Here is an 11,383-nt window from a genome sequence, read left to right as displayed (position 1 = left end):
CCAAAGGTGGTGCTCAGCCCTCACACACAGAATTTGTATTAATATACGGTGAGAAGATCCTTGTGATCCTCCCTCTGCCTGCTGCTTTTTTATTGTTTCACTCCCATGTCATCACTTTCATCATTGACACCACTGTTAGAGAGGAAGCAGGTTCTCCCTGTCTGGGAACTCTTCTCTCTCCCTCCTTTGCCCCTCTCTGTCTCCTTGGCTGGCTCGCTAGAAGCTGATGGATTGTGTGCAGATGTGCCTGGAAAGAGGCCAGCCTCTCTGCCCTGGGAGAACATGTGGTCTGGGAGTGTTTACGCTGGCACTCTTTCAAGCTGTCTCCCACACAGCGTGCTGGCGTCTGTCTCTCGTGGATGACAATGCCTAACCCCTCCTCTCACAACGGGGGCATTCTAAGGTTGAGGTGACACCAGTGATCGTGTTGATTTACTGTGTTGACAAAAAGAAGGGACAGCAATGTAAACATGCTAACATAAGAAAATAATGTTTTCCAGGAAACTTGAATAAGACCATTAATGAAATACATGTAATGATCACCCCACACACACATACATTCACCCCTTACTTTCCTTGTGGTTTTTATTGTATTTTGATGCTCAGAGTGAAAATATGTGTGGATTCAACAGATATCCAGACACCTCAGGCATGTATCTCACAGATTCTCCACATACTTCACATTCTCTCCTGTGATTCAGGCTCTGGGGAAACATCTGTTAACTGAAAATCCCTGAGTGAGCATGCTTATTCCTAACACCAGTGGCAGTGAGGTTACTCTCAGCTGTGTGGAATTTTAGTATCCGTGATTAAATGCCAATGTGAGAAGGAGTCACACACTGCATAATGTCATAGACCTGCAGATAGAGTGAATTACGAGCATTTCAGTCTCAGAACGACTGCAGTGGAGACAAAGATCCTCTCATGTTATCTATACAACCAAATTACTTCATATAGAAAGTGTGCCATGTAAAATTAAGTATTGCATTTCATGGTTGGATTCTATTAGCTGTGTTAATGAAATGAGTTATAGTCTACAGGTCTCCCTGTAATGTTAGTATTCAGCACCCCCTGCAGGTTTTGATTGTTTATGATCATACCATCACATCTCTAAATATTAATTTCACAATGATTAAACACTTTGTGTTTAAAGCTCAAAACATTTCTACTATTAAGTTTGCGCTTTAGCTTCCACCTATAGTGGCCTGTAAGGGCCAATTTTATTTGGTAACCTATTCATGTTTGATGCTACTTCATTTTTTTATGTTGATCCATGTGGTTAATTTGTTTTGATAAAATAGTGCAAAATGAATGGATTAGTTAAACATTTACAATCTTTATTACTGGAATATATTTAGCCTTATGTCTAACTAGTTGTTAGATAGATAAGGGCACTGTACTGTATATTGGGCCTTTGTCTGAACTCCAGAATGATTTAGTTATTTTTTTGTCCTTATAATAGACAACATATTTGTTTTGGGAATAATTATTTAAGATTAAGACTCTTGTACTGTTGTCCATGCTCATCCAAAAACATGTAGCCATACCCATTGCATAGCAAAAATACCCATTTCCTATTTTCATTTACCACAAGGGGGCAGGATTTAGTGAAGAATGCAGGGGCCTCCCCACTTTCTGTGCTTTTCTATCTTGATTTGTGAACTAGGTGCAGCTCTGAATGTGTGAGCATGAGAGACAAAGACAAAGCCAATGAGATGGCAACATTTAAGTTTAATGGCAGGAATGTTAATCAGGCCTCTGTCAGAAAATGTGAATCAAAATAGGAATTTCTTTACAGCTATCACAATTTGAAAATGATATGTTGGATTCCAATTGAGAGCAATAACAAAATAAGTTGGACTGCATACAATTACAGGCTGCACCATGTTTGCTTGGTTGGAAATATTTACACATTACTTCCTTACTTAATCTTCTCATGTAGTATTATATGAAATAACTGCCAATGGGAGGGAAGGGTGTTACACAGGTTTTGAATTGACTGTGCAGTATTACCATGACTCATCATCATTTTATTTTCTAAGGTGAAATAGAAATCAGGAATCTGTTGAAATATTGAGCCAACATGGCTGATCCCAGATCGCCAGTTGCAGGCAGCGCCGCCTCTCCCTCCCCATCCCCACGGCTGATGATAGAGAGAGCGCATGAAATAGGATAAAAGGAGGTGTGTTAGAGCATGCGCAGACGGTACTCGCCGCTTAGTTATCCCATTTTTTTTTTTCCCTCGGAGTCGAGCTTACGTCACGGGCTCGTTCACAGTGCTGGAGCTTGAGATTCACCATCCACTCATGCAACCACAAGCACAGTGAGGCATCGGATTTCCGAGGGGGGGGAAGAGAGAGAGAGAGAGAAAAAAAACAAAAAAACTGCCTTTGCTTTTTTTAATTTTTCTTTTTTAGTTTTGGCACTGAACGGAGCTCTCGCGACTGCTGTTCTCGTGGACGTGTGGACGGATCTGTTTGGCATGCTGTGGTGAAACGGAGAGCCCAGCCAGCACCGAGAGACAGAGGTTACACAGTGCATCATGTTTGAATGCCGATAATCAATGAGAAATATACATGACTGAGCTGCTGCATTGCCTACAGCCTTGCCGGGCTTTAAGCAAGTCTCCTTCCCCTGCTGAAGCCCATCTGAGCCGGCCACCGTGCTGAGCGGCTGAGGGCTGCCACTGAACGGACAATCGCACCCCCGGACCATTGGAGGGGTTCGGATGAGGTGGTCGATCGGGTTGTTAGGTTTTAGAAATCCAGCCAACTTTTCCTCTATTTCTTTTTCTAACAGCAGTGCCAACGAGCATTGCTCAGGAGATGGCGATGAGGTTGCTCCACTTGGGATTTATACTCTGCTTGGGGGTCGTATCTCCTAACGGTGGCACCATAGGTAAGAAGCCTGTTGTGTTGTGTTGCATTGTGATTACTCGAGGAAAGCATGAGCACTTTTGTCCCGTCCCCCCCCTGCAAAGCATCTGTGCACAGGCCTATGTTCACCAGAGTTGGAGCCAACACCACAAAAAATAGGTCCCCTTCACAATAACAGTGTGTGCACATCAGGCTAACCAGAGGAGGATATTTAGGGACAATCTTTAATCAGACAAAGAGCCGCACAAATAAGCAGCGCCTTGATTATTTTGGCGTAAAATCAGTCTGCGGTTTTTTTTATATATATATTTTTTTTTAGCAGGGCTCCTGTCTGAGCAGACAGACCGGGCCTGCCTGTAAGGATGGCAGCCAGTGAGGTTATTCACTGTTTGAATATCCAGCAGGTAGAAAACAACATTTGCACGAACGACCCGTTTCCACAAAACGACATAATTTCTGATTTATTGCGACAAAATGGCTATATCCCCTCTCCATTTGTTCCCCAATAAAAATCCATATTGTATATGATCACAGCTGATAGCTACCATTCAAACCAAACGTGCTGTTGTTATTTTAAAAAAAAGAAAGCAGCCGGCTTGAGTTAAATATCAAACCTGTGGGATCCCTGGTCAGATCAGCTTTCATGTTTGTTTTCTGTATCCCTTCTTACATGAAAACAACAGTAGTGTCGCTCGCAGAGGTGTAATCTTAATGGCGCGGCTTGTCCGGACGTGCAGCGTCGGTAGCTGGCTGGGAATTACAACTTATTAGTGACAGCCAGGTACTGTGTGATAGTGAAATGAATAGTTATCCTGTTACGTCTCTGGAGCTCCTTAATGCTCCCGAATCCCTGATAGTAATAATGACATATCAAATAACAATAGTTTTTGTAACTGTGCTTTGCAGACCTGTTGAGCAAACAGGCTGCCTTATCTTTCCTGGAACGTTTAAAGGGAAACCTTAAGGTTTATTTTGAAACATTCAATATTTAACGTTGCACTCACATCAATAGTATTCTAAATTAGGTTTAACCAGAAAGCACATGCTATTCAGCCCATATATTGTCATATTCTAGAGTCTTTTGATAGTCATATTATATGTACATATTATATTTTGGATTTAAAACAGTGGAAAAAGTCAAGCATGCCCTCTGATCTGTCCAGATCAGACCTGACAGCCTTGTCCATAGATAGGTATTTGTGATATCAATCTGACAGTTCCTTTCACTCTTATAGCCCATGTTTACTTCAATGCCCAAAGAAAAGTAACACATTTAAACCTTTATTTTGCCACTGAAGCAAGCTGCTAATGTTAACGTGTTTATAAAAATAGCCCCTTTCCTTCTCTGTGTTGGGAGGTCCTATGAAAGTTGTATTAGATTGTGATGGAGGCTGTTCAGCATAAAAGTCATAGCTGAGGTTGCAGGAGTGGGCAAGCTCCTCCCACCTCCTCCATCAGTATGCAACATCTGGACACAGGGAGACCATTAATCCAACTTAGATGTGACTGCTAGTGGGGGGAGGGACCAGCTGAAGAGCTGGGGGTGAGGACGGGTGAAGCGAAATAAACTTCACGAGTCAGTCTTTGATACTCTGAAACTGACAAGGTCTCATACATAGTTACATGCCATGTCAACATAGTTACATCACAGGGAGTCAGTGATGTAAATGATAGCTGTGTGTTACCTCATTAGTAGCAGTGTTGGTCCAAAATGATAGAAATGGTCAAGTCATTGGCTGGAAGCCCTAGGGCCAGACACTTAGACTGGATTTGTCTGGATCACGACTGGGCCACAGTCTGACTTTACGATTGGGAAAGTATTAGTGAGAGGAAGTTCAGAAGGCCGTTAGTGAAAAGTTTAACGTTGGACAGACCTCTGTGTCCCTTTCATACTGACAAATCCGGTTCAGTGCTGATGAGCCATGGGTACATTAGAGAATATGAATGCAATTTGAATTGGTGCTTGCTCTTAATTAAAAATTGTTGAAAATTTGGGACACAACTAAAGAACTATTTTTTATCATTGATTAACCTGCAGATCGTTTTAGCCGTCAACTAATTAATAGTTTGATCTACAAAATGAAATTCTAATATAAAAAGCCCCCCAAAATTTCCCTGAGCCCAAAGTGAAGTATTAACATAACTAACATGCATTCTAACAGCTAACATTCCAAAACCCAAAGATATTCAGTTTCCCATAATAATAAGTATAAGTAAATCATCAAATTTTAACATTTGTGAAGCATTGTTGGCATTTTGCTTGAATGTTGATGAATAAGTTACAGAGTCAATCAGTCAATTCATTCTGGACTCTTGGTCGGACAGTAATTTGAAAATGACAGGATCTGGGATATATATGGATTGTCTCTATTTCCTTAATTGTGAAAATATTTGACAGTTAATTGATAGTAAAAATAATCAATTTTCAAAATAGTGATTCATTTTCTGACCTAACAAACAATCCACGTATCATTTCAGTTCTAGTTAACATTGCAGTAAATATAATACTTCATTATTTATTTTAGTCGTTTTAAGATTTTGTTAAGAAAAAAGCAATACAGTATTGAGTAATTTGTATTTTTGAATAACATTCTGCATTGCATGTAGCACAATGGTCCTGTCCTCCACATTTACTTATTGTTTGGAACTATACCATCAAGACGTCCACTTTGGATAACTTTATGACTAATGCGCTTACGTAAAGGATATCAACATCATTTAGAGGCAGAAGAATCCCATTGGTGAAAAGTTTAAATATGGGTCAGAGGCTAAAGAGGTTGAATTCCTGAGGCGCCAACACTCTGTTTGTCTGACCTTTTTAATGGGACCTGGCTTTACCTTTTACTCAGAACTGTCTCTGGAAACATCTGCTGGGAAAAATTCAGCATCCCTCATACAAATTCAACAGCTAATAGCGCTTGGATTGCACTCTCCATCTTCTCCAAGTGGAGGTCACTGGGGAGTGTTTATTATAACTATGTACACCTGAGGCTGTCTCTTCATGCACTCTTATCAGGTAACAGATAATCCCCATAATGATTTTCTGCCAGTCAGTCTTCGCACAGAACCACATGGGATAAAAAAGGCATAAAATATGAGGATTGAAATTCAGCCAAAGTTTCCAGTTTTGAGCACATTCTCTGGCTTCTGAGTGAGATTTAATGTAAAGCCTGTGTGCAGGTGTTTTGCATTTTGGTCTTGACCTTGCGAAAGTATTTGTGAAACCATAATAGCAGACGGTTGGATTCTTGACTGTTGCAGCAGAAAAGATCCCCCTTTCTATCCCCCTACTTCCTGCGCTGCATTGCAATCAACTGTGACCAGAAGGTAACACCAGATTAACATAAACGTCCTCAGTGTTGTTACCACATATTGAAGGCGTGAGACCGCACATGAAAGAGTGTTTGTTGATTGTGAATAGCAGGGGTGTACTGTAAATGGTGTTTTCGGCAAGCTACATCACTGTTTACCCTGTTTAACTCCCAAGACCCAAAAAAAGGAATGGATCGGCTTCCTTGAAAAAAATAAGTAGTGTGGGTGTGTGTTAATGCAGTGCTGTAAGATTCATGGTGTTATTCTTGGTGATATAATCAGGCTTGCTATGCATTGATCTTTTCTTTTTCTGTCATTAATATGGTGATACATCTTCAAAATCAGTTTTTTTTTTTTTTACATGACACATTATATGACGTCTTTAGATAGGGACACATAGCACTTCATACAGAGGGTACACAGAGTTGTTCAAATGTTGCAGAGGGTTGCAACGTTTGCCTGACACCTAGCACAGCTACGAGAATACTGGCTTTGGGTCGCCTATTTCCCTTCAACATCATTGATGGTGAACTCCTAACCTGCTGCCTCATGTTGGCCCCTCCAATTGTCAGATTTTAGGAAGACATTTAGTATGCTAATGAATTATAAATGTAATGTCATGCTATTCAAATTAACAAGAGTAATTTCACTCATTCACTTTCATTTTTGTAATCTACTGCATCATGTCTAATGTTGTTCAGTTATATCAGTGGCCAGTTAAGGTGATCACAAAAACTGTAAACAAACAACTTGTAAAATATTTCCTCACTTAAGTGTTTGTCAACACAATAAACATAATCACACTTTTACCATTTTGATGTGTTTCACAGAAAACATTATGACACTTCCGGCAAATCTACTGAGCACTGGTTTCCCTTGTTGGATGGCAACTCTCTCAACCCTTATGCTCAGTGGTGGGTAGAGTAAAAAAAACCCGTAAAAGTATCGTTACTTTAAATGACCCAAGTAGAAGTAAAAGTACTCATAAGTTAACTTCTTGAGTAAGCGTAAAAAACAGTTGTAAAAAGCTATTCAAGTACTCAATGTTTATGTTCAATAGGTCCTCACATTTTCACTCAGTTTCGAATGGGAACTATTCCACATCGGGGTCGAGATTTTCTGTTGTTCACTCTTTTGGGCTGAGAAAGTAGGTTGCGTTATTGCAACGTTTGTTGCTTGCTAAGGCTAACCGGGTCTGGATGTTGGGCAAGGAATGTGCATGTGCATCTTCTGCCATGATCTTGAACTGTAGCTTGGTCCTAACTGTGAAGTATTTAGAATGGAACTTACGTTGGTTGCTCCAACCAAGCTTAAGCCTCTTAACTAAGCTCGGTCTTAGTGATGCACATTAATGTGAATACCCATCTGAATATGCCATTCGGCTAGCAGTGCTTGTTGCTATTAGGTTGGACTCAAATGACAAGTTACTTCCGCATTAGCTTAAGACCAGGCGTAGGCCATGTTGGTGCAGCACTCTACTGTGTGTGACTGTGAACTAGTTAGATGTACTCTGTGGTTCTTAACAATACTATCAAGATTGAAGGGTGTGTGCAGTCTCTGACTTTACAGCTTCTATGTAAAAGTAAAGTAACTCAGTTGCAGTGAATGCCTCAATTTATGTGGTCCAGCCTTCATTTTGTGGCTCACATATTCTGTTTTCATAACAGCTGAATCTGGTTTGAAATTTCCTCTATGGGTGCACAGAGCTGTGCTATGCAGATACTACAGGGCTGGTATGGAAGAGCTCAGTAGAAGGCACCATAGGACCCATTTACAATTATCTTTATGTCCATCGATCACACTCACTCAGGGTATGTCTTTTACTGCATTGCTTTTTACTGCTCTGGCCTGTGAGGTCCTGCAGAGCCTCATCAGGTTACCTCCGAGGTCAAAGCTGCACCCTTTTGTTGTGCAATGACACAAAAACGAGGCTTTCAGGCACAAAAGTAGGCACTAACTCCTCCCCGGTCTTCTGCTGTTTATGCATGTTCAACCTCTTTGTAAATAGCTATAGTGGATCAGAACTTGAATAGCCTGTGGACATTGAATGTGCACTGTGAGCTGGATAAAGTGCTCCAGTGCTTTGCTGTGGCTTGGCTTGATACAAAGTGGTTGTTTCCTCTGGATGGGAACTGCACAGTGTGGCCATTAAAGAAGTTCGTTAAATTGCCACAGTAGTGGCCCAGGCAGGGCTTTACTTTGGATAGTGTTTATCACACTTTCTACCCTCTTATACAATCATTTTCCAATTTTTTTCATCTAAAAAGCTCCAACTTTAGTTAAAAATTAGTCTGTCTTCCAAGTGAATAATTAATACAGCACAACATTCAAAATAACAACTGCCCTCATTCTCTTCCCTTTGGTCCTTGTTTTTGCTTGTTTTTGGTTTTAATTGTATTTTATAATGCATGGATTCTTGCTCCGGGCTAAACTGAGCGCAGAGAAATCACTTCAAACTTGACCTCAGGGGTCTAATTACATACTGTAGTCAGTTTGCTTCTTTCACTCCCTGAAACATTCTGGAAGACTTGAGTTCCACTACGGAGGACCATGAAGGGTAGAAGTGATAGGTGATGAGAAACAGTTCTGGTTTTATTTCCACTTTCTCCTGTCGCTGCCATTGTACCCAGACAGAGTCCAATTTATTTCCTCTTTCAGTCAAGTTATTTAAAATTCCCATTTATTGCTATCTTTTAACAGCATTTAATAGAATCCATGCTCTATTGCTCAGCCAAGAAATTATCCACAAGGGGATTGTGTTGAATACTAGGCTGTGCTCAGTGTTGGAGGCACGCTTAGAAACAAACGTAAGTTTCATATATCAATTTGTTTAGTTTTTTGCTGAATCTGTGTGCATTTGGATTATGGTCTTTATCACTGTGGTGTATATAACAGACATCTAGAATTGTTTCACTAAATGAGTAGCATGAAGTCAGGCCTCTGTTACACTTTGTATATGCACTCTCAGTCTACATCCACACTAATACGTTTCCATTTTAAAACAGGGTTTTATGAAAACGATCTACTTCCACAAGGGCCTTACAGCACTGTTTTGGAAATGATTTTCATCCATACTAACACCCCTGGACACGAATATCGCATGACTATTCACATAAGCTGGGCATGCAGGTGCCGGTGTACACAGGAAATAGATTGGTTGCTTAGTTATAGAAAATACAACAGAATATTATTGTACACTTTAGCAATAAAGGTTGTGCTTGATACTTTCTCTTAAAACTCAAACGGACAATTTTCGTGGAGTTTTATTCTTCAAACTTAGTTACAAGGCTGCAGGTCTTGCTCTATCTCTCTCTTCCACAAACATCAAATATACTTTAAAATGAACAAGGTTTTACTAGATTATGGGTCAATACACATCTCTCACTTGTTTCCTCTCTGTTTCGTTGTTGTCTGTTGTCACACTCGTAGCTCTGCCTGGCAGCTGAAGTCCCTGGCGCACTGGAGAGCATTTATGCTTTTGTTCGTTTACCGTGTTTTCTGTGAACTTCACAATAGTTGTGCAGAACAAAATAAGCATTAATAAGTATAGGAAAGCCATCTACTTTATATCCATGGCCCTCTTCACAGCTGCAAACCGTGACTTCAAGTGTCCGCTTTGTATGGCTGATAATGTCGAGGGGCAAGCTGCTTGCAAATTGCCAAATAACAGCATGCTTCCTCCACATGTAGGCAGTAGTAGCATGATAAACCACAGAATGTTTTTTCAAACTAACACGGCATCGTAGCGTTTTTTTAAACCCCTCTCTTTTTGGGGTTATAAAACTCCAGAATAGTTTGGACGCTAGGCTATATTTGGCAAAATATATACATTTTAAAATGAAAACGTAATAGTGTGGATGTTTGGTTTAGTTTCCGAGCCTAAGTCGGTCTTGCAGCAAAGAGTTAACAAGCAACAAGTAATTTTTCCTTGCATTCAAAAGCAGAGCTGTTTGGTTTCTTTGACTCTAGCTCCTCGTCTGTAACACAATGTCTGTTTAAGGCAAAGTTACACACATGAAATCAATTAGGAGGTGCTGGAATGTGCTGCGTGGATCTGGAGTTGATTCGTAGAGCAGGGATGGCCATATTGAGAGAGACAGATCGGAGTGGGGGGGTCAGTGTCTGGAGACCTCCATCACTTGGCTGCTGAATTAGTGCCACGACACCATTTACTCACCATCCCATCCTTGGGACTGTATTAAGTTGTTGTATTACATAATAGCAAAACAACACCTTAAATGTATTATTGCAAATGAAAAGATAGCATTGAAATTACTTCATTGTTTTTAGTAGGCACTCAGGAGGGATGTTTCTATAAGAGTTGGGCTCTGTGTACGTTGTTGCATTTGCTCATTCACTTGTGTTTAATGCTTTTTGCCATGCACAGTGCTGAGGGGCAATTCAGTGTGCACTGTTTAGACAGCGCAGTGCTCCAGTGGCCCTGCATAAGGAAATACAGTGTGTTCTCAAAATCAAATCAAACCAAACAGCCAACTGGAGCCTGGACATCTACATAGTAGGAAGCAACTCAATGATGTGTGATGTAGTGTGTATGTCAACTCAGGATTAAAACATTTGTTCAATGTAACTCTTAGTGACAACAACTTGTACGTCAGTTTAGCTTATTGTACACATTCATGCACAGAACCTCTATTCTTGCCTCAGAGCACCTAAAAAGAGCGAGTGCATTGGCTTCAGCACTAGATAATTAAGGGAAAACCTCTTATAGATCTTTTTTGGTCAGTTTAAAACCATTAAAAAAACTGTTAATAAGATGTTTAGTTGAATAGAAACAACCGCGTCTAATGGATGAATACGCTACACGTTTTACTGCTTTTCTTTTAGTACTTCAGGCATTCTTGGACTTGCATTCGCCTCAAGGACTTTCTCTCCAGTAAAGATATTTGAAATGAAGCCACCGGCTCTGCAACATATTGTAACTACATCAGATTGACAGAGACAGGAATTTTGGTTTTTGTGGAAGACAGCTGTTTGTTTTTTTATAACCAGCCAAATAAAGATATTCGTACATCGTGTAATTTCTTTTCAGAAATAGACACACTGTTTCCTGTAGAGCTTCCAAAGTTGTCTTAACTGAGTTATGGTGTGAAATTCAAAACTCTTGAGGGTTTTAGCTAAATCTGTGAAAGTTATTTTTCTCATTTTCTTCTCTAATTAAATGTATTTTTGCTCTA

General features: G+C 40.2%; 1 protein-coding gene across 1 annotated transcript in view; it reads left to right on the top strand.

Moving 5' to 3' along the window:
• The first annotated feature begins 2,261 nt into the window (after positions 1-2,261).
• The window catches only part of lrp1ab (low density lipoprotein receptor-related protein 1Ab), an 83,249-nt gene continuing 74,127 nt past the window's right edge, over positions 2,262-11,383 (top strand). The window contains exon 1 of the mRNA XM_054608865.1: positions 2,262-2,898. Coding sequence (XP_054464840.1) covers positions 2,826-2,898 — 73 coding nt within the window. The 5' untranslated portion in view covers positions 2,262-2,825. The remainder of the gene's footprint in view (positions 2,899-11,383) is intronic.

Source organism: Anoplopoma fimbria, chromosome 12 (assembly GCF_027596085.1).
Source record: "Anoplopoma fimbria isolate UVic2021 breed Golden Eagle Sablefish chromosome 12, Afim_UVic_2022, whole genome shotgun sequence".
NCBI lineage: Eukaryota > Metazoa > Chordata > Actinopteri > Perciformes > Anoplopomatidae > Anoplopoma > Anoplopoma fimbria.
This window is presented reverse-complemented; position numbering and strand designations above follow the sequence as displayed.